The sequence below is a fragment of the Podarcis cretensis genome, assembly GCF_951804945.1.
Source record: "Podarcis cretensis genome assembly, chromosome: 15".
Taxonomy (NCBI): Eukaryota; Metazoa; Chordata; class Lepidosauria; order Squamata; family Lacertidae; genus Podarcis; species Podarcis cretensis.
Window position 1 is genome coordinate 15,460,473 of NC_137185.1, and position 23,532 is coordinate 15,484,004.

Sequence of the window (23,532 nt, forward strand, 5' to 3'; positions counted from 1 at the left end):
ATGGTCCTAGATAAGATAAGATAAGATAAGATAAGATAAGATAAGATAAGATAAGATAAGATAAGATAAGATAAGATAAGATAAAACTTTATTCGCATTAGCCAACGGCCATAGCAACATAAAACAAGCAATACATACAAATAAAATCTATACAGATAAAAAAGACAGCAATGGGTAAAAAGGGCAATCAAATGGCCAAGATTATCGTTCAGATAGTGGCCCTTAATCTCATTGCACCCTCGATAAACCTAGCAACCTTTGCTGTTGTCTGATCATTTTGATCTGATAAAAGAAAGAACAATGTGGCCTCAGATGGGCGGCCTGGGATGGTAAGTAAGAGTGGGGTAATGATCTCATTCCTCAGATCTTTATAAAGGGGACAGGACAGGATGGTCCTAGCTGGACCCTGCAATACAGAGGGGATGGGGTTAAGCCTCTCCCAGCTCAAATCCACTCAAATCCACTGCTGCTCTGCCCTGACTTTCTCTATAGGAGACTGAGCCACCTTCTCCCCCCCCCCCAGCCCCCCACTCCCTGCTGCCAATTTTAAAGGAGCAAACTTCATGCATCCAGAAAAATATAGCTGCATTTAAAAACCACAACAACATAGACACTTACAGCTATAGGAAAATAATTGACCCCATACATCTCCAAGTCTTGTGCAATTTTAAGATAGTTCATCTCAGCTTCATACCTAAGAGAAGAGGACAATAGAGAAATATAGAATTTTACAGTCGAAATGGACCCAAAGAGTAATCCAGCCCAACCCTCTGCAACACACTAGTGAGCAACATTTAATTATTTTGTAGGATTTCTCTTCTGCTTTTCCATTCGCACCAATCGAAACAACTTACAAGCTGCAGCAAAACAATATGAAAAGGCATGTGGAAAGCAGCCTGCTGTAAGAAAGGTAAAATTTATCTTCATTGCTCCACCCACTTGTTGTTTTTTCCTGCCCTTGCATTCTAGTATGAAAAAGAAGCACCTAAGAAGCAGCCTCACTTCTTAATTTGCTCCAGCAACGTTTGATAGGACAGTGAAGACGCATCAGCCGCTCAGCTGCCTCCTCCTGCCCCATGCTATGGCCTCAGACACAGGTGCCCCAGTACCTGGCTATGCCCCGGTGCCCAGCGTACCAGGCTGTAATCCTCTCTTCCCACATGTCAGGTGTCATCTGATATTGGCGGAGGACCTGGAAAGGAAAAGGAAATGAGTGCAGCTGTTCCCTTCTCCAAATCCCAAAGCTGGTCTTCTCAGGAGCCCCCAAATCCACATCTTTTTTAAAATAATAATAATAATAATAATAATAGTATACCGCCCCATATAATAATAATAATAATAATAATAATAATAACTGTATACCGCCCCATACCAGCAAGTCTCAGGACGGTTCACAGAATAAAATCACAATATAAAAACACAAAAGACATAAAATAAAAACAAGAACAACCCAATAATCCCACCCGAACACATTTTAAAAGGCACTGAATGTCAATCAATCAATCAAAGGCCTGGTTAAAGATGAGTGTCTTCGTCAGGACTATGAAGGTGATGTACAAGAGAAGTCTCTGCTCTTGATATTTCTCCTGCAGCTGACGCAGTGAGAAAATCTTGTCGGCTATTGACCTCTGAGCTCTAAAGCCACATTGTGACTAGGGACAGACCCTGTCTGCAGTGTACAAAGAGTATAAAACAATAAAATTATAAAAGCAACTGTTTAAAAATAATTCTGGCAATAAACTATCAGCGGATCAAAACATAAATCAATATTTTGCAGGCGCTAGAAAGAGTACAGTGAAGGCACTTTCCCGGTGTCAATAGGCAAAGCGTTCCAGCATGTACAGTGGTGCCCCGCAAGACGAATGCCTCGCAAGACGGAAAACCCGCTAGACAAAAGGGTTTTCCGTTTTGGAGGCGCTTCGCAAAACGAATTTCCCTATGGGCTTGCTTCGCAAGATGAAAATATCTTGCGAGTTCCTGCGGGGTTTTTTCCCTTTTTTCCCCCTTTTCCTAAGCCCTAAGCCGCTTATCAGCTGAGCCACTGATAAGCCGCTTATCAGCTGATCCGCTAAAAGCCGCTAAACCGCTAATAGCGCTAATCCGCTAAGCTGTCAATGGGCTTGCTTCGCAAGACGAAGAAACCGCTATACGAAGAGCCTCACGGAACGGATTAATTTCGTCTTGCGAGGCACCACTGTAGGTGCTACCACACTAATAGATCAAGTTCTCGTTGCAGCAAGTAGCTATTTCAGAACTGTCCCAGGTCCTGAAATTCCAGTCTGCCCCACTACCTGCCCAACTCCACCAGCCTACTCTGGCTGCTGCTGGTGGTGGTGGTGGTGATTGTCTTTTTTTTTTTTTTTTAAAAAAAAGGAAACTTACTCTCTTTGGTAAAAGCTCCTCTGGAACCAGGAAGCCCGGCTTGTGCAGGTTTGGGTCGTAGTCACCATACTGTAACACAAAGAAGAGAAAGAGATCAGGAAAGACGGTGACCCTTTCACAGAACATGCCATGAAGGAAGTAGCCAGCTAGGAGGAAAAAGCTTGCTAAAAGGGTAACAGAATCCTCAGCAGGGGGAGAGGATGAAGGCAGTTCAGGGCAACAAATGAAATGATATTCGTCTTCAATCCCAACACATTCCCCGGCGAGCATATTAAACCCAACAGATATGAACTGCTTCAGCAGGCCATCACACTTCCAATGAACTTTCCCTCAGGCATTTGGGGTTGGCCAATATGGGAAAAAGATGCTGGAATAGATGGGTCCCCTTTGGCCTGATCCAGTAGGTTTCTTATGGAACCTCCAGGTCCAGAGGCAGTCTATCTAGATTTCTAGGTTCTTTGAGGTATTTGGCCTCTAGGATAAAAGGATACTGGACTAGATGGGCCATTGGCCTGATCCAGCAAGGCTCATCTTGTATTTGTATGCTAACTTTTGCAGGAGGCAAGAAAGAATCATCAGCAGGATGTATTTTAAATGAGCTGGTCATTGCTAGTGTTCAGTTGGAGTGATTTATTTAAAACTATGTTTTATTCATTTTTTGATAGAATCTTAAAGGTAAAGGTAAAGGGACCCCTGACCATTAGGTCCAGTCGTGGACGACTCTGGAGTTGCAGTGCTCATCTCGCTTTATTGGCCGAAGGAGTCGGTGTACAGCTTCCGGGTCATGTGGCCAGCATGACTAAGCCGCTTCTGGCGAACCAGAACAGCGCACGGAAACGCCGTTTACCTTCCTGCCGGAGTGGTATCTATTTATCTACTTGCACTTTGATGTGCTTTTGAACTGCTAGGTTGGCAGGAGATAGAATCATACAATGTATTAAAAAAATTAAAAGAACGAAAGAATGTTATACAACACAGTCCCCCACTGCTCTCAAGCCTCCCCAGAGCTGTCAGAAGAAAAGGAAGGTCACAAATATAAGCCACACTTATGTTTGCCACACTTATATAAGCCACACACACGTTTCACTGTCAGAATTTGGAAAAACGTGTGGCTTATATTCAGTCCAATATGGTACTTTTTAAAGTGGTACACGGCTTCTTAAAGTGGCATTGTGCTGCTTTAAATGAATAGTGCAGAGGCCTAAAACAATGACTAAAAAAAATAAAATACTACATCAAGGTAGAAAATATGTAAATTTAATCTCAGAGAAGCTGAGGTGAACAATGCCCAGTGAAATCACAGTCAGAGAGGAGGCTGCACCAGACTTCCATGTCTTTGGAGCCTGCAGGAAGCCTTATTTGCAAAACCAGAAGTGTCTGCAAAAGAACTGCTCTGCCACAAACCAACTAGCTAGAGAGAGTCTCTTGAAAACTCTCCAAAACTACCGTATTTTTCACTCTATAACATGCACCAGACCATAACACGCACGTAGTTTTTAGAGGAGGAAAACAAGAAAAAAAATTCTAAATGAAATAGTGGATATATGATTTTTGTGGTTCATGCTGTGGCCCCAGACGTGTGATCTGACAGTGAGTTTGGAGTAGCCCAATGCAAAAATCCTGACGATCCATGTGGATCCATGCTGGTACTTAAAGGACAACGACATGGGCAACATAACAACCCCGCTCCTCTAGGACACAATGAAAGCGGTCACCAGAGGAGCCTGCATAAAGGAGAGGGCATCCCTTAAAAAACCAACGTCAAAATTTGGCAAATTATAACAAGACATTATGACCCTCTCACCACACTACAAACAGGAGCCAAAAAACTCCTTAAACTCTTCTACAAAAAGAACAAACCCATACCAACACAAGAAATACAAGACAAACTAGGGGACTAGTTTGCTAACACCACAGTCAACTACATGCCTTCTTAAACAATCCAGCAGTAAAATCACTAGCCACTAGGCCCCTGACCACCTTCGAAAACCTTCTCCTGACAGCAGAGGGACACGGCAAAGGGATGGTATCCATAATATACAAAATACTATTCGAAAACCCCACAACCCCCTTGATGCAATCAAAGAACAATGGGAGCACGACATAGGCTATGAAATAAACCCCATCCAATGGATTAGAATGTGGTCTAAACCTCCCTTTAAGTCCATATCAGCCAAAAGAAGGGAACTCACTCTGAAACTCACTTATAGATGGTACTTAACACCACAGAAACTGGCACTGATATGCCCAGGTACCTCACCAAGATGTTGGAGAGGTTGTACCTCCACAGGCACATACTTCCACATGTGGTGGGGATGCCCTAAAATCAACCCTTCTGGATAGCAGTCCTACAAGAGATATGCAAAATAACTAAACAGGTATTAGAGCTCACCCCAGAACTGGCCCTACTGAACATCTTCCAAGATCAGAATGAACACTCAACATTATACAGAACTTATAACCCACCTACTCTCAGCAGCTAGAAGCCTCAGAGCCAAACATTGGAGAGACCTGTGGACCAATGGTATCAAACTGTATGGGAAACGACCTTACTAAAAAAGCTAACCAATAAACTGAAACTGACACGGGGACAAACAGAAGAGGACGCCTTCACCCCATAATGGCCCCCCTTTATCACATACACAGCCCAACACAACAAGAATCCACCGACAGCATATGAATCAATCTGGGTTACCTGACCCAACAAGCCTTCCCTCCCCTCACAAATGCAAACAAACTCCACTGCAGCCAGCCACAGACAACCAACCACACCTTGCCCCAACACCTCTCATGACCAAGGAAATGTAATAAACGAAGAAAAAAAGAACCTACCTAGTTGACGCTGACACAAAACCCCACACGTACACTATGCAAAAGAATATAAGCCTCCCCACCCCACCTCTGCTCTCCCCCCCTCTTCTTCCCCAACCTTATACTGTATTCAACCCGAATGTCTCACAACAAATGTAGCTGATTTGTAAGATAGACTGTACAACCTGAAAAAAGAGACAAGGCACGTACTTTTGTAAACCAAGAAAATTTTAATAAAAATAAATTTTAAAGAAGAACTGCTCTGTTTTTCACCCTCCTGCAAGCTCTTTGAATTAGGATATGTTCATATACCTTCTTGCATAAACAAGCTAAAAAACCAACCAACACCCAAATGAGAAGAAAACAAGGTGCCAAAATCCTGTTTTCCAGCACTGCTTTAAATGGGTGCTTTCCTGCATTAATTAGCACTGTGTGATTAAGCAAAAGGTTTTTTTTAATGTTGTTCTGCAAGCAATAGAAGGTGACAACCAAGCAATTTCAAAACCTCACCTTGGCTTGAACAGCATAAGACGCTAACAAAATTGTAGCCTCAGGAGAGCAGTAGATTTCTTCATCCAGTATTTGTTTCTTAACCTGGGGGGTGGAGGCGGAAGAAGAGGGGGGAGGTGGAGAGGAGAGAGAGAAATCCAAGGCTTAGACAAGCTTGAAAACAAAGCAATACATGCCCAGACTTTGTCTTGGCACATGAAAAGTAACCGTTAGCCGAGTTATAAGTGGGAAAGAAAAGAATCTCTGGCAGCAACTGCAGACTTGTGAGCTGTACCCAAGAACATTTCAGGCTGTCAATTACCCCTTTTTAAAGCATCGTTGCTAACTAAGGAATGTTCATATGCTATCCTCTCACCACATACAAAACTGCTGGCAGTTAGAAAATAAGCACTCCTGGGAAGCGTTAAACCAGGGTCAGCAAACTTTTTCAGCAGGGGACTGGTCCACTTTCCCTCAGACCTTGTGGGGGGCCGGACTATTTTGGGGGGGGGGGATGAACGAATTCCTATGCCCCACAAATAATCCAGAGATGCATTTTAAATAAAAGAACACATTCTACTCATGTAAAAAGATGTTGATTCCCAGACCGTCTGCGGGCCAGATTGAGAAGGCGAATTGGCCGGCTCCAGCCCCCGGGCCTTAGTTTGCCTAAAGGTAAAGGGACCCCTGAGCATTAGGTCCAGTTGTGGCCGACTTTGGAGTTGCGGTGCTCATCTCGCTTTAATAGCCGAGGGAGCCGGTGTACAGCTTCCGGGTCATGTGGCCAGCAAGACTAAGCCTCTTTGGTGAACCAGAGCAGCGCACGGAAACGCCGTTTACCTTCCTGCTGGAGCGGTACCTATTTATCTACTTGCACTTTGACATGCTTTTGAACTGCTAGGTTGGCAGGAGCAGGGACCAGGCAACGGGAGCTCACCCCGTCGCGGGGATTCGAACCGCCGACCTTCTGATTGGCAAGTCCTAGGCTCTGTGGTTTAACCCACAGCGCCACCCACGTCCCTTAGTTTGCCTACCCATGCGCTGAACCAAGAAGGGTCCATCTAGCTCAACATGGAGTGGCCAGTGAGAAAATGGACCAAGAAAGGTTTTCCTTCCTCTCTCAGGACATTAGAACCCATGGACATGAAACGATGCTGAAAGCTATAAGATTCAGGACAGACCAAAGAAAGGCAGGTCAGAGTTAAACTGTGGAACTCCCTCCCACAAGAGGCAGTGATGGCCACCAATTCTGACAGCTTTAAAAGAGGATTGGATAAATTCATGGAGGAGGAGAGGGCTATCAATGGCTATTGGCCATAATGGCTATGCTCTGTCTCTATGGCCGGAGGTAGCCACGCTTCTGAACACCAGTTTCTGGAAACCTCAGGAGGGCAGAGGGCTCTTATGTTTGTGTCCTAGTTCCAGGTTTCCAACAGTCATCTGGCTGGCCACCATAGCTGTCAATGTTTCCCTTTTTTAAAGGGAAATTCCCTTATTCTGAATAGGATTCCTCACAAGAAAAGGGAAAAGTTGACAGCTATGCTGGCCACTGTGAGAACAGGATGCTGGACTAGATGGGCCCTGAGCCTGATCCAGCAGGCTCTTCTTGTGGTTTTAAAATATTAGTTTCTCTAAACACACATCTGTCTTTCTCCTCTATCCAAGAGGCATGATCAGAGTTCAGGGACACCGCCAAGCCAAAACACTTGAAGAGGGTGGAAAGCCCACTGAGGGGTGTGGCTGCAGAGGAAGTGTGGCCAGACTTCCCACTCCCTGCTTTAATTTAATCTGTTCATTTGAATGCCTTGAAGCACCCAGCTGCCTATACACGCTCTCTCTGCCCCCCCGCTCCCCCGTCCCCAATTATTCTGCTGCAGGTGCGATGTCTGATTCTTAACCGTCAGGAACCTCTGCAAGTTCTAATGCGTCAATTTCCTCACTCTGCTCCCCATTTTGCATTTCTTTTGGAACAGGAAAAAAATAATTACAGGCGAATTGCATTCCTCAAAGTCAAGGCAAGCCAAGGCTGGTTTGAAAGAGAAGAAAATGAAAGTGCAGGTTTTCAGAGATGAAAGGAACCGGGGGGGGGAGGGGGGAGGCAGCCTTTAGTGCCTTCGCCTTTGCAAAACAGCTCAACACAAATAATTGTCAAGGTGATCTTGAAAAGAAATATATAACAGCAACAGAAGAAAAACCTTTCACAAGGAAACCTGCTCAAGCCAGAAAATTAACTCTTCACAAGCTCTCGCCACTGACAGGAGGCACAGCGTGAAAGAATAAGCAGATGGTAATTCCAAAACCTAGGGGTCAGACACACCAAACGCCCAGAAGGTAACTACAGCAATTCAAAAGTCAACTTTAAAATAAAAGAAATACCTTCTGACCTGCAGGAAAAAGAGGTGTTGTGTGATCTCCTGCAGAAGTTCCTCTTCAACTTTCTCAGGGTAAAATTTTGCTAAAAAACAAAATCTGATGGGATCTTCCTTGGGAATTTCCTGATCCAGAACCTGTTGAAGAACAAAGGGAATCAGTTTTAAAGAACATTTAAAATAAATGAAATCTTATATTGTTCTTTATAAGGTTTATATCTTTGTAAATTTATGGACTTTTAGTATACATGTGTATTTTAAATATTGGGTTTGATTATACAGTCGTACATCGGAAGTAGAATGGAATCCGTTCTGGAAGTCCGTTCGACTTCCAAAACATTCGGAAACCAAAGTGTGGCTTCTGATTGGCTGCAGGAAGCTCCTGCAGCCAATCAGAAGCCACGAAAGCCCTATCGGACGTTTGGCTTCCAAAAATAGTTCGCAAATCGGAACACTCACTTCTGGGTTTGTGGTGTTCGGGAGCCAAAACCTTTGAGAACTAAGCTGTTTGAAAACCAAGGTACAACTGTATTTATAGAGGATAATGTTGGTAATACTATATTCCAATATTTAGAATATTTATGAACTTAAACATTTTATATTAATAGATTTAATGTATTTACCACTTTAGGGATTATAGGTAGAAATAAAGATAGTGTGGGAATCATCAGATATGTTCCTGAGCATCCCATTGGCCCTGCCTGCTGGGGGTGATGCGAACTGTAGTTCAGCTACATCTGGAGGGATTAAGGTGCCCCAAACCTAATATATAGCACATATATATAGCATTACATGGTGAAAGAGAGAAGAATTAGTTACACGTGTACCTTTTCAACTTCCTTTTCCTTCTCTGTGTTTTAAAGTATTTTAGAGTATTAGAACTCCTTTTTGAGAGAGAAAGATGGACAGACAGAAAGAAAGAAAGATGAGCAGCTGAGCCACTGTGCAACGGCAATACTTTGCCAGGAACACATTTGGTTGCTTTAGGCAAAGCCCTGCTCTCTTTGAGAAACCCACCCACCATTCTGCAATATATACTGGCCCAGTTTGCAGCTAAGGTCAGAAAGTGTGGTGGCTTTTCTATGGCTACACAGTGAGATGCAACAGGAAAGGGCTATTGTAACTCAATGGTAGAGCATTTGCCTTCTACGCAGAAAGTCCCAAGTTCACTTCCTGGCAGCATTCCCAAGTATAGAATCATAGAATTGTCAAGTTGGAAGGGACCTCCTAGGGTCATCTAGTCCAACCCCCTGAAATGCAGGAATCACAATAATCCCTGACAGATGGCCATCCAACCTTTGCTTAAAAACCTCCTCCAATGAAGGACAGTCCACTATGTTCTGGGGTTGTCCGTTCCTCTGTCAAACAGTTTTTTATCATTCTTCCTAATACTTAGACGGAATTTCATTTCTTGCCACTTGAATCCACTGAATCGGGTCCTATCATCTGGAGCAGCACGAATCAAGTTTACTAAGACTTTCTCGATTGCCATGCAAGCTCTTTTGCAAGCTAAAGTTTAGCCTCCAGACCTTTTTATCCATCTTCAACCAGGTGTTCATTCCTTTGATAGAGTACTGCAAGCCAAAGAACCAGGATTCCCGCAGGCCCAGCGCGCGACACGCCTGGTCAAAAAGGTCCTTCCCCTTCCATTTCATCTATAGGAAGAAAGACAGAACATCAGTGGGAAAAGCCAAGAGAAACTCAACAGCCTGGTTTTTAGAAAGGGATGACCCACTCCATTGCTGGCCTAAGATGAGAGAACTCAAACAGTGCAAGCAAAGAAGAGGCATATCTTGTAGTGTGGGGTGCAGAATTCAGCTCTGTGGAAAGATCAAGTTCCTAGCCCTTATTGTTGAAAGCGTGTGGCCAGTGCCAGAAGCCCGGAAAGGGCAACCATACTGGTCAAAGGGCTGCAGCAACTCCCTTAGAAGAAAAGATTACAATATTTGGAGCTGCTTGGATGAGGAAAAAAGACAAGGAAAGGGAGGACTTGACAGTTGTGTATAAGATTATACCCTCCAACCTAGCGGCCTTCACCGCCTCCTACAGGAGTGAGTTCCATAGTTTACATTGTCTGAAGAAGCCCTTTATTTTGCCTGTCCTAAATCTTCCAGCACTCAGCTTCTCCACAAGTTCTAGCATTATGGGAGAGGTGGAGGGGGGGGGGAATCTCTATCCGCTTTCTCCACTCCAATGCCCAATTTTATATGCAAACCCTAAAGTGCCGATGGAAGCATTTCTGCACCTTAATTTTGGCTTTTTTTAAAAAAAAGAAAAGCCACTTACCTCGCAACTAAACTCCATTTCGATTTCCATCGTTATAACTTTCACCTTAAACGTTTTTGGCTGCTTCCTCTTCAGCCCCGTGATGGACATATTTTTATGCCTGCAGGGAAAGCCACACAAAGGATGCCTGCAATCCAATGCAAACAAGCAGCTGCATGAAAAGAAGAGATAAACAGCATCAACATCATTGCAGCCCTAGCCTGACTCTTGACTCCCTAATAAGAGTGCACTGTAGTGCTTAGTGTGTTGGACTAGGGCCTGGCAGAGACCAGGGTTTGAATCCCCACTGGGTCATGAAGCACATTTGGTGACCTTCGGCTGGTCACAGAATCACAGAGTTGGAAGGGGCCTCAGGGTCATAGTCCAACCCCCTGCAGTGCAGGATTCACAGCTAAAGACTCCCTGAAAAGATGGCCGTCTGACTTCTGCTTAAAGACCACCAATGAAGGAGAGCCCACCACTATCTGAGGGAGTCCGTTCCATTGTCAAACAGCTCTTACAAACAGTCACTGCCTCTCAGCATAACCTAACGCAGAAGGTTGTGGTGAGGATGAAATGAGATAGGGAAAATACCACATACACCACCTTGAGCTTTTTGGAGGATAAGGGAGGGTAGAAATGCAATAAATAAATACCATATTTTTCGCTCTATAAGACGCACCAGACCACAAGACGCACCTAGTTTTTGGAGGAGGAAAACAAGGAAAAAAATATTCTGAATCTCAGAAGCCAGAACAGCAAGCGGGATCGCTGTGCAATGAAAGCAGCAATCCCTCTTGCTGTTCTGGCTTCTGTGATAGCTGCGCAGCCTGCATTCGCTCCATAAGACGCACACACATTTCCCCTTACTTTTTAGGAGGGAAAAAGTGAGTCTTATAGAGCAAAAAATAAGTGAGTCTTTTAGGAGGTAAAAAGTGAGTCTTATAGAGCAATCAATCAATCAATAAATAAATAGGGTTTTTTGGGGGGTACTTCTCTCTCCTTTCTCCACACTGCATACTTTTATAAACTTCAATCATGTCCTCTCTGGAAGGTGACAGTGGATGAAAGGTGGGGGAGAATGAAATTGGCACGGCAAATCCGTGTACCTCAGGCAGCAAATTTCAGAGCAGCACTAAAGGGCAGCAGATAAGGCAAGAAATAATTGACTATCCTATTCTTGTCCGCACAGGGGGTGACATTTAAATGTTCTGCCTCTCAGCATCAAAATGTCTCGGCCCGTGGGCCAAGGTAATGAGAGATGAACAGCAGATGCACTTCACGGAGAATTTGCCATAGGAGCAATGCTGCTTCCCTTTCAAGTGTAGGCAAAAGGTGAATCGCGTCCCAATTTAAAATTTGGAGGGGCTGCCAGGAGCCAGATTTTAAAATGACTTCATGGGAGGGATCTGTCCCAGTGCCCTCAAGCTGACCAGCCCCTGGTGTGGTCGGTGGTGGCAACTGATTGATATAAGGTTTGCCTTTCTATTCAAATGAAGAAAAAGATAACCCTAATCTGCTAGGACAGCTGAATAGCTCAATGAAGCAGAAAGTCATCTAGTTTCTCTACCTCTTCTTGCACCACGCCCTGCCCCCAAGGGCCATTTGCTTTGCCTTTCTATGAACAGTCTTCTATGAGCATATTTTTGTCAAAGCCTTTGCCAAAGGAGTTCAAGGCCTGAGGAGGACATGGCTGTTATCCCCATCAACAGTTGCTTGTTGCCACTAAAGTTGGGCAAACCTGTCAGTTTCCCCCATTTTCATTGTCCCAGTCTTAAGACAGTTCTCCGCATTTCCAAATCACTTTGAGGGTTGTTTGTTTTGGGGGGGAGTCCTTGTGAAAATGCATTGTTACAATTGCCAGCAAAAGCCAAGGTTAAAAACAAGTTTGAAAATCAGAACATAAATAATATCGACCAAACTATGAACATGAATTACAATGCATCAAAACGTTTTGATATGTTCATCTGGGCCATGTTGGCTATGCTCTTCTTTCACATTACTGGAGGCAAGTAATGTTCCTGTTGCTGGAAGCCACAGGAGGGAGAAAAAAGGTGCTCTAGCCAAAATATTGCTGCCCTGGAGGTTTTCTATTACAGTGGTACCTCGGCTTAAGTACTTAATTTGTTCTGGAGGTCCGTTCTTAACCTGAAACTGTTCTTAAATTAAAGCACCACTTTAGCTAATGGGGCCTCCCGCTGCCGCCGCGCCACCAGAGCACGATTTCTGTTCTCATCCTGAAGCAAAGTTCTTAACCCGAGGTACTATTTCTGGATTAGCGGAGTCTGTAACCTGAAGCGTCTGTAACCTGAGGTACCACTGTATTGGGGGGGGGGGGAGATGACACATTATTGCAGAGCTGTAAACAATGTATCTCCTTCAAGCATCCCTAGGGCACTGGGGACTGGACTTCCCAAGGGTAATTTGGAACAGCTATCTCAGGATAAGGACAAACTCCTCAGCTCAGTTGGTTCAGCGTGAGGCTCTTAATCATTTTGCCCCATGTTGGGCCAAGAATCCTGCGTCGCAGGGGGTTGGACCAGATGACCCTCGTGGTCCCTTCCAACTCTGCAAGCAGTGGACAGTGATGTCTGGTACCCAGTGAGAGCTGGTGGGACCTAAGGCAGGGAGTCAAACAGGAGGTAGAGCCAAAACCAACGATAGACAAAGCCAACTAAACCTAGTTTTGTCCCCATCCTCCTTCCTGCTGAGTTCTACAGGGAAAATGCTGAGACTGGAGGAAGGTGACATGGAGGGCTATTGATGGCTACTAGTCATAATGGCTCGGCTTGTCCTTCACAGTAGTCCTGCCACCTCCTGTGTTGGGTGTAAGCAGGAAAGCAGGCAGGAGGTAGGCTGAGGGCAGACTGAGACTGGTAAGGAAGTGCCCTGTTCACTCTAATGGACCAGCCTTAGCTTGCAATGGAACAAGGATAGCCAATGTGGTGCCCTCCAGGTGCAGTGGCTGCCAGTTTCCATGGCTTTTCTGGCTGCAAGGGCTGATGGGAGTTGTAGTTCAAAGCAACTGGATGACACCAGGTTGGCAATAGAGATGCTGCAGCAGCAACACTACCAGTGCAAGCACATCCAATACCCAGAACACGGGGGAGGGGGAGGGGGGAGTATTAATGCAAAGAGGAAACATGGAACGTGTGATTTTTATTTTTATTTTTTGCATTAGCAGAATAGATATTGAAGATCTAAATGTTGCAAGGACCAACAGCAGTTGTAGTTCAAAGCATCTGGAGGTGCTTTTTAGTTTTATTTATTTTATAATAAATAAAATAAATATATTTTATTGTTTTATTGTGATTTTGAAAGGCAGATTTTGGTTTTGCCACGTTTTCTTGCTGGAGTACCAGTTGCATTTCTATGGCATGTGGATTCTATTCCCAGGTTCTGTACACCACCCCAAAATCCTTCAATGAACAGCGGTTAATAAATATTTTAAATGAATTAATACAGTGACCAGCCTCTTTCACAGCTAGACTTCCCTCACTTATTTCCTTGTCTTCCTGCATTGCTGGTCACTGCCTGCATTCAACCCAGAGAAATCCAGTCTTCTGCCATCCTAGACATGCTTAGCTGGGGAGTTAGACCCATAGAAATCTATGAGGCTTACTTTAAAGTAGACGTGGACAGGATTAAACTGGAACCAAACACATTTTTTTTAAATGCATAAATCACACGCTGAAAAATACATGATTTCACACACACACAGACACAAACACACACCCCTCTCTACACCTTGTATTATGTTGCTTCTTAAATCTTTTTCTTTTCCTTTCGGCTTTGCTTTGATTCAATTACAAGGATTTGCAAACAATTTAGCGGTTTGAATGACTTCCCAGATCCAAACAGCCGCTTGCTTACCTCTCTCTCTTGTTATTCCTGGAGGCTGCAATTCCACAGCAGGAGAGTCAAATTGGATTCTGAATTTCTTCTCGGAATCAATGCTTTTTTAAAAAATAAAAAAGAAGCATTTGTTTGTTTGTTTATTCTAAAGGTTGCATTTTGCACAGCGCACGTTCACATCACCACATTGCAAAAATCATAGCCAAGGGCTGATCTAGCAAGGGGCTTCCCTTCCCTTTGTCTCCTCCACGCTGGAGCATGTCAGCTCAGCTGCCGGGGAGAAAGCGAAGAATTTACTTTCCCAGGTGATGGCAAAAGACGTCGAGCAGTTTCCTGCCTGGGTGCCTGCGAGACTCCTCCCCCTCCCGCGCTGGGGATTTCTAAACAGCAGACACTGCAGGGAGAGAAAAACATAAACCTCTCATCATAACCCGCTGGGATCCAGTGCATTTGTGCGGTGGAGAAATCAATTTCATCATTATACTGTATTAACCAAAACATCAGAAGACGATACCTAAGCTTTCAAGTTCTGCAGAGTTCTTCGTCAGGTTACATAAAGCAAGAGGTAGAAAACGGGAACATTAATATTTTTTTCCCTCTACTCTCTTCTCACCCTGTGTAGGGTCTTGCGTGATGAAGAGCTCTGCAGATCTCAAAAGCCTGCTATTTTTTGACGCTCTCTTTGGTACCACTGTGGTCCATGTGTTGCTAGCCTCAAGGCTGGATAACTGCAATGTGTTGTGTGTGGGGCGGTCCTTGGGCCTGGTTCGCAAGCCCAAGCTGCTGCAGAATGCTACTGAGCTGGGTTTAAGGTCCTAGTACTGTACAGTATTAATTTACAAAGCCATTAACAAATTAGTTCCAAGGATCGCCTGAACCCTTACATCCCAGCCTGGTCACCAAGATATTCTGAAGGAGTAAAAACAAAATAAAAAAATTCCTTCCAGTAGCACCTTAAAGACCAACTAAGTTAGTTCTTGGTATGAGCTTTCGTGTGCATGCACACTTCTTCAGATACACTCAATTACTGGTCAATTGTATCTGAAGAAGTGTGCATGCACACGAAAGCTCATACCAAGAACTAACTTAGTTGGTCTTTAAGGTGCTACTGGAAGAAATTTTTTTATTTTGTTTTGACTATGGCAGACCAACACGGCTACCTATCTGTATTCTGAAGGAGTGTCATGGGTCATTCCCTGAGTTGGCAAGGGTCATTTGACAACAACTAGGAGTGGAGCCTTAATATCATTAGCCCAGTCCTGTGGAACACTCTGCCACTAGAGATTCAGCTTGGACACTGGCTATTTTCCTTAGCTTGACCACACACCAGAAAATATGCATGACTGAAATAAATGTGTACTGCATTTTGTCCATCCCATTCCTCTCATGGGAAATGTGGAAGGTCCTTGGGGCAGAGATCTGTCTTCTACTCTTCTACTGTGTGAAGCGTCGTGTGCATTGATAGTGCAGAAATAACAACAACAACAAAAGCAATCTTGTTGCACTTTGCACAGTAGTACTGTATCTGGTGTTCTTTGGCTGTTTGGCACTTTGCGGGGGGGATGCTATTATTCTGAAGGGTCTGAAACAGTACAGAATGGATCAGTATAAGGCAGCGGAAAGTCCTGGGTTCCATCTCTCAGTAGGGCTGGGAATGTCCTCAAATTTTGGAGGGCCGATTCCAGTTAGTGTGCACAGCACTGAGCTAGATGTTCTGACTCAGTGTAAGGCAACTTCTTTTGTCCTGTTTGTCCTCTTCTGATATCTTCCTGGCTCAGGAACGCTCATGTTGTGTAATGCATTTGTTAGGCTTTGAGGTGCCTCAAGACTCTTTGCTGTATTCACCACCTCACAGAGTTGTCGTGTGAAAGAGAGATGAAGAAAGCCCTTGGAGGAAGCCAGTGATCAATATATAAAGAAAGTTCAGAGCACAGTTAAACTATGGAACTCGCTCCCCCAGGAGGCAGTGGTGGCTATCAACCTAGGTAAAGGTAAAGGGACCCCTGACCATTAGGTCTAGTCGTGGCCGACTCTGGGGTTGCGGCGCTCATCTCGCTTTACTGGCCGAGGGAGCCGGCATACAGCTTCCGGGTCATGTGGCCAGCATGACTAAGCCGCTTCTGGCGAACCAGAGCAGCGCACAGAAACGCCGTTTACCTTCCTGCCGGAGCGGTACCTATTTATCTACTTGCACTTTGACGTGCTTTCGAACTGCTAGGTTGGCAGGAGCAGGGACCAAGCAACGGGAGCTTAGCCCGTCGCGGGGATTCGAACTGCCGACCTTCTGATCGGCAAGTCCTAGGCTCTGTGGTTTAACCCACAGTGCCACCCGCGTCCCCAGCTATCAACCTAGATGGCTTTAAAATAGGGATTGGACAAATTCATGGAGGGCAACAAAGCTATCAATGACTACCAGCCAGGATGGCTTTGCTCTGCCTCCACAGCTGGAGGCAGCAATGCTGGAAACAACAGGAGGGTGTTCTTGTGCTCGAATCCTGATTGGGGGGTTTCCCATTAAGGGCATCTGGTTGGCGAACAGGATGCTAGACTAGATGTGCCATTGGCCTGATCCAGCAGGCTCTTCTTATGTTCTTATCCAGTGCCATTTTTCTAGAAGAAGAGGTGCCAGAACTCACCATGAACACTTCCCTTGTTCTCATATCATGGCAATGGAGCCCACCTGAGAGCTGCCGGAACTGAGTTTCCAATGTTTGTGCTTAATTAAAAACTCAGCCCACCCACCCCAGTTCTTTAAAGCAGTGGATTTTCAAATGAAGATGCATCCCGAGGCGCCTTGGAGGCTTATCACAGATTCCTCAGTGATTAAATTTCTGGAGGAAGACACACTTATCTAAAAGGTGGCATGTTCTGTCTTGATCAAACATTCCCTGAGGGAAGAGGAGAGTGGGTGGGCACATGCAAAGGTTGGACTCGCACACATTATTTGCCCGAGAAGGGACCAATGGTGCCCACAAGTCCCAGGATGGGTTGCAGTATTAAAAACAATTTACAACAGCTTGCAACCATAAAAATAAGGTGGGTCCTAAAAACGTACACCTCAAGTGTCAAAAACCAGGATAGAGAGGGCCATCTTCAGCATTCACTGGAAGCTCTATAATGAACTCTTTGGGTAGGGGAGTTCCACAATGTAGGAGCTGCCACAGAGAAGGCCCTCTCCTTGAGCTTCTGAGGGTGGAGTGATGACACCCAGCTCTACCTCTCTTTTAAATCAGAACCAGCGAAGGCGGTGAAGGTCCTGTGTGAGTGCCTGGAGGCGGTTGGAGGATGGATGGCGGCTAACAGATTGAGGTTGAATCCTGACAAGACAGAAGTATTGTTTTTGGGGGACAGGGGGCGGGCGGGTGTGGGGGATTCCCTGGTCCTGAATGGGGTAACTGTGCCCCTGAAGGACCAGGTGCGCAGCCTGGGAGTGGTTTTGGACTCACAGCTGTCCATGGAGGCACAGGTTAATTCTGTGTCCAGGGCGACTGCCTACCAGCTCCACCTGGTATGCAGGCTAAGACCCTCCCTGCCTGCGGACTGTCTTGCCAGAGTGGTGCATGCTCTAGTTATCTCCCGCTTGGACTACTGCAATGCACTCTACGTGGGACCACCTTTGAAGGTGACTCGGAAACTGCAATTAATCCAGAATGTGGCAGCTAGACTGGTGACTGGGAGTGGCTGCTGGGACCACATAACACCAGTCCTGAAAGATCTGCATTGGCTCCCAGTACGCTTCTGAGCACAATTCAAAGTGTTGGTGCTGACCTTTAAAGCCCTAAACAGCCTCGGTCCTGTATACCTGAAGGAGCGTCTCCACCCCCATAGTTCAGCCTGGACACTGAGATCCAGCGGCGAGGGCCTTCTGGCGGTTCCCTCATTGCGAGAAGTGAGGTTACAGGGAACCAGATAGAGGGCCTTCTCGGTAGTGGCACCCACCCTGTGGAACACCCTCCCTTCAGATGTGAAGGAAATAAGCAGCTATCCTATCTTTAAAAGACATCTGAAGGCAGCCCTGTTCAAGGAAGTTTTTAATATTTAATGCTGTACTGTTTTTAACACTTGATTGGGAGCCACCCAGAGTGGCTGGGGAAACTCAGCCAGATGGGCGGGGTATAAATAATTTATTATTATTATTATTATTATTATTATTATTATTATTATTATACCAAGAAGGCCCCTCTGCAGATCTCAGCACCTACGAGAGTCTTTAGGGAAGAAGGTGGTATTTCAGATATTTGGGGCCTGAGTCATTTAAGGCTTTAAAGACCAACGTGAGACCTTGAACTGGGCCTGGAAACAAACTGGCAACCAATGCAGCTGTTTTAAAACAGGGGTTGTATATGGGATCTAAATGTAACCCCAGACAGTAATCTGTCTGCTGTGCCTGCATCATGGACCAACTGAAGTTTCCAAGTTGTCTTCAAGGGCAGCTGCACATATAGCACATTGCAATAAGCAAATCTGGAAGCTAGCAGAGCATGGAGTACAGTGGCCAAGTCATCTCTGTCCAAAAGGCGTCACTGGTGGCAAAACCAGCTGGAGCTGAAATAAGGCACTGCTAGTCACCAAGGCAGTGCCTTTTTCTGTAAACCACTTGGAGATTTTTTGTAGTAAGCAAATGACAAATCAAATAAATAATAGAAGTAGTCCTGTATCTTATAGCATTAAAAAAATTGTGAGTCACCCATTGAACATGTGATACAGGGCTGCCATAAAAATATGGCTAATGAAAAAACAATAAATTAGGGCACCATGAGGAGTGTGCCCTGAGAGACTCATTTTGGGCTCCTGTTGACAGATTTAATTTTTCAGCTAGTCAATTTATGTACCACTTCATATTTCAAAATAAATCTCAAAACAATTTACAAATCCCAACAAAAAGTACGGTAATTCAATAAAAGAAACACAGCACAATTTCCACATTCAAAACCAACGGCTACTAATAATTACAATCAGAAGTCCACATTTTAAGTTATGTAAGTAAATAAATATGCACATAAAGAAAATGACTAAGAACTACAAAAAACAAATTGTTCACAAAACATCCAATTATATAAAGGTGCACAAAAATGTAATAGAATTACAATAGATCATAAACATTTCATTACAAAAAAACGCACACATGTAAAACAACCATCCAGACCATTTACTGACACATTGATGCAGATTGTTAAAATTCCACCAGGGGGAGAGATGGGAAGCAGGGCTCTCTACATCAGCTCTGTTAAAAGACCAGCTGCAGCAGGCATTTCCTACCCAATATGCACCGTGGTCATTACAGGAACAATTGTTTAAGAATTGGAACCTGGGATTGCTTTCCCCCTCTTTCCTCCTGGCAAATGGAAGAGGAAGAAATGGAGCAGTGAGAGATTTTACTTTCTAGGGCTCCATGATCACTGCAGATGGTGACAGCAGTCACGGAATTAAAAGACGCCTGCTTCTTGGGAGAAAAGCAATGACAAACCTAGACAGCATCTTAAAAAGCAGAGACATCACCTTGCCAACAAAGGTCTGTATAGTTAAAGCCATGGTTTTTCCAGTAGTGATGTACTGAAGTGAGAGCTGAACCATAAAGAAGGCTGATCGCCGAAGAATGGATGCTTTTGAATTATGGTGCTGGAGGAGACTCTTGAGAGTGCCATGGACTGCAAGAAGATCAAACCTCTCCATTCTTAAGGAAATCAGCCCCGAGTGCTCACTGGAAGGACCGATCCTGAAGCTGAGGCTTCAATACTGAGGCCACCTCATAATTTAGTAGAACACCCAGCAATGCCTGATGGGCAAGTGGGGGTGCAGGGGCACGAGTTCTCCCCATGGAACCCCTCCCCATGGAACATCAGGGCACCCCAAATATCCTCTGATATGCTGGAGGATATTTTATTTATTTATTTTCAGATTTTTAAAGCACTTTGCAACACAAAACCACCAAAGGGGTGTACAGTATGATAAATCTGCATTTAAAAAATGCAGACAGGCCTTTGCAGTCATTTAATTTCTAACCTTTTAAGCAGCCAATGAGTTTAATGTTGTGTTTTTAAGATGGTGGGAAAGTGAACAGGAAGGCAGCTATTTCCTTTACTTTTTTTGCAGATATGTACTGTTTTCCCTATCACTGCACCTCCAGCCGACAGAAATCTGGCATGTGCTTTTTCCCCAAATATGAAAACTCAGCGCCGGCAATGCTGCGTTTTTCGTATTTCTGCCTGTTGTGGAACTTTGAAAGGCAGGGAAATCCTGCTATGGCAGCCTTAAAACAGATATGATATTTGTATAAACGTTTGTCATTTCTTCCAACACTTTCACCCTGGCACAACTTCTTTGCTGTAAAAAAACAACAACCCGCACAGAACAGACAGAAATCCAACATAAAGAGCCTATCCCTTTCCATTGTGAAGAATGACCATTTTAATTTTATTTTATTTCTGATGCTACTGTCAAATGAACTAATGCAACTCTAAGAAGAATAAAATATGCGGCTGATTAATAGAGACCGAACACAAGAAGCTATTAGCGTCACCCCTGCTTGGTCCTCGAACCAAAAATCCTCTTGCTCCCCACGCCGGTGCTTTACCCGCTAAACCACGCAGGAAAATCCCAGAAGGGCCTCGGAGGCTACAAACACACACCACTCTCCCTTCCTAGATGGGCTACGCCAAACTTCCGCTACTGGCTCCGCCTTTTCCTTCTCTTGGCCCCGGCTCCCGTTTCCAGCCTGGAGACAGAGGCCCAGTAAGAGTTTCCAACGGATTTATGGGGCGGAGGGCACGGGGGTGGGGAGCTTTACTGTCTCTGCGGGGCAGAGACCTGGTTGAGGTACAAAGGGCAGAGGTGGACGATCTAATGGAGATTCACGTAGGGCTGCGGAGGGGGAAGGCAGCCTCTGCTCCTCTAAGTTTAAACTCCCCTATAATTCTGGGAGGCAGGAGGGCTCCTTATCTTCATCCAGTCCGCTTGCAACCCCCCTAATTTCCTCTCACTTTTTTTCATCCTATGGTGGAAGCGTAAATTGCACCCCAAGATTTCAGGAGCAAGGTCACTTAATGGGGATATATTTGACAGCTGTGTGCCAATGCAGCAGCCCTAAACTGTCAGCTGCAATGCTTATTTGTTTATTGACTAGTAACTTTTAAAAAACAAAACAGTGGATGTAGTGTCAGGTTGTTCATCATTTTGTGGCATTACCTATTCTCCAGCAGTTTTCCAGGATCTCAGACATAGAGCGATTTTCTCATCCCTGCTTGTGAGATACTTTATCAAGGGCCGGGGAGTTCGTGGCCCTCCAGGTCTGAAATCTAACAATAAATCTGTTAACAACATAAGAAGAACCTGCTGGATCAGACCAACGGGAGGGGGGGCAATCTAGTCCAGAATTCTGTTCTTACAGTGGCTCTGGGAAACGCACAAGCGGGATTCGAGCATAACAGCACTCTCCCCTCTTGTAGTTTCCAGCAACTGGTATTCAGAAGCATCACTGCCTCTGACAGTGGAAGCGGAGCACATCCATCAAGATAAAGTACTGGAACACACCTTTCTCATGATTAAGATCTAGGCATCACACACTGGCAGTACCAGCTTTTCCACAGCAACAATTTTGTCCTGCTTTCTCAATTAGTATGTGGTGTTGATGTGCACTGGTCTTAAAGCATTTTTACTAGCATCTAGCATTAATACTTTGGGAAGCCTGGGTTTTCAAGACTAGCAAACCTGGGGTGTTCCTCTGCCTTTCTTATGGCTAGAATGTAAGGGGAAATGCTGTTTCTGAAGATGGTTGTTTAAAGTGTTTTTAATATTACGTTTTTTAATTGCTGTGATCTGCCTTGGTACTTGCTGGTGAAGGGTAGGAAATAAGCCAAACAGATACATTTATTATTTGTTTCATTTGTTTATTTCATGAAATTTATTTACTGTTTGATTGTTTAAAAAAACTCCATCAGATAGGTTTATAAAAAGAATAAAACAACAAAATTATTAGTAAAAACAATGAAAACATTCAGAAAATTTAAACCAGTAATGAACTAAAAACACATCAGCATTCTAAATATCTAGGTAGGCTTGTTATTATAAATAATAATAGGTGTGTTGGCTTGGCTGTACTTTGCCACTGGCTGTTAAAATGATACCTTGTTCTTGCTTCTCAGGGTGTTTGTAACTGAGCCATGTCTGCATTGCGTGGTGCTGTCCACGCAAAATGGATCATAGGGAAAGTCATTGGGACCAAGATGCGTAAAACAGCCAAAGTGAGAGTGACGCGGCTGGTGCTGGATCCTTACTTGCTAAAGGTAAACTTTCCTTTGGGGTTGAGTTACACCAGTATGATGGAGAACTTCAGTCAATGTTAGGGCTGAGCAGCTAAATTCTATCCCGGTTCAGTCTTGCCGGCACTCAGGTTTCTCTGAATCATTTGCCTACCACTGAATAATCCATGTGCTCTTTCCTCTCTTCTCCCACAGTTCTATAACAAGCGGAAAACATACTTTGCTCATGACCCCCAGCAGCAGTGCATTGAGGGAGACATCGTTCTCTTAAAAGCTTTGCCCGAACGGAGGAGCAAGCACGTGAAACACGAACTGGCTGAGATTGTGTACAAGGTTGGGAAAATCATTGATCCAGTGACGGGGAAGCCTTGTGCAGGCACTAGGCTACTGGAAAGTGTAACGGACTCAGAAAACCTGACCGATAGAGATACCAGTTACCTTAGTGAAAAGCTCCAAGAATTAACTGTTTCTTCTTCAGATAAATGATGGGGGTGAGGACAGGGTAGGCAGCATAATCTGAGACTTTCCATGTGCTTCTGTGGATGAGCTTGTATGTAACACAGTGTTTATGTGTTCTTTCTGAAATTGTCATGATTCATAATAAACTTGAATTAACCTGCTCACAGGACAACAGAAACATTCAGTTTACTTTTAAAATCTTTCAAGTAGTGAATGTAAGTTGGTCTGCTACAATATTTATAAGTGGCCTCTCTGCTTGATGGTATCCAAAAACAATACACAATGTTTAATACTTCACAGTGCAGCAAAGCAGTGAAATCCAATATTGGGGGACGGACGGACAGGTAAGCCCCACCCCACATCATTGATCACAAGATGTGACACACACACACACACACCATTTGAATGGCAATGCCCATTAACTTTGGGGGCTCCAGCCCCCTCAAATATTTTATGGGGGGCGAAGGGACCTTGGCCCCTAGGAGTGGGCTCCTATGGCACAGGGTAGATGGAGCCCACCACCTTTTCAAACACTTCAGCTGGTATGAGACAACATTTAGGATCAGGCACTACTGTGAGAATTGCCTCTGGGTGTAAGTTTCTGGGCACCATTAAAAACAGTGGAAGACTGATCTGATCCATGG

General features: G+C 44.5%; 2 protein-coding genes across 4 annotated transcripts in view; one reads left to right on the forward strand and one right to left on the reverse strand.

Annotated features, from left to right (window-relative positions):
• The window catches only part of LOC307203614 (merlin-like), a 30,810-nt gene extending 16,315 nt beyond the window's left edge, over nucleotides 1-14,495 (reverse strand). Inside the window, exons 1-8 of one of the 3 annotated variants that reach the window (XM_079954535.1) lie at nucleotides 14,190-14,495; nucleotides 10,338-10,488; nucleotides 9,581-9,706; nucleotides 8,067-8,189; nucleotides 5,704-5,787; nucleotides 2,383-2,451; nucleotides 1,137-1,192; nucleotides 619-694 (exon numbers count right to left, since the gene is read on the reverse strand). In XM_079954535.1, coding sequence (XP_079810661.1) covers nucleotides 619-694; nucleotides 1,137-1,192; nucleotides 2,383-2,451; nucleotides 5,704-5,787; nucleotides 8,067-8,189; nucleotides 9,581-9,706; nucleotides 10,338-10,427 — 624 coding nt within the window. In that variant the 5' untranslated portion in view covers nucleotides 10,428-10,488; nucleotides 14,190-14,495. Of the gene's footprint in view, nucleotides 1-618; nucleotides 695-1,109; nucleotides 1,193-2,382; nucleotides 2,452-5,703; nucleotides 5,788-8,066; nucleotides 8,190-9,580; nucleotides 9,707-10,337; nucleotides 10,489-14,189 lie in introns of all 3 variants that reach the window. The other 2 variants (XM_079954536.1, XM_079954534.1) reach the window with 2 other exon arrangements.
• Nucleotides 14,496-20,812: 6,317 nt separating this feature from the next.
• On the forward strand, nucleotides 20,813-23,066 carry MRPS17 (mitochondrial ribosomal protein S17). Its single transcript, XM_079954633.1, has 3 exons — nucleotides 20,813-20,903; nucleotides 22,313-22,453; nucleotides 22,625-23,066. Exons 2-3 carry the CDS (start codon nucleotides 22,331-22,333, stop codon nucleotides 22,913-22,915), a joined length of 414 nt encoding a protein of 137 aa, XP_079810759.1. The 5' UTR covers nucleotides 20,813-20,903; nucleotides 22,313-22,330; the 3' UTR covers nucleotides 22,916-23,066.
• The last annotated feature ends 466 nt before the right edge of the window (nucleotides 23,067-23,532 follow it).

Coding starts and splice junctions, on each gene's coding strand:
- MRPS17 (XM_079954633.1), top strand. CDS start 22,331: ATGTCTGCATTGCGTGGTGCTGTCCACGCAAAATGGATCATAGGGAAA. Junction 22,454..22,624: donor TGGATCCTTACTTGCTAAAG/GTAAACTTTCCT, acceptor CTTCTCCCACAG/TTCTATAACAAGCGGAAAAC.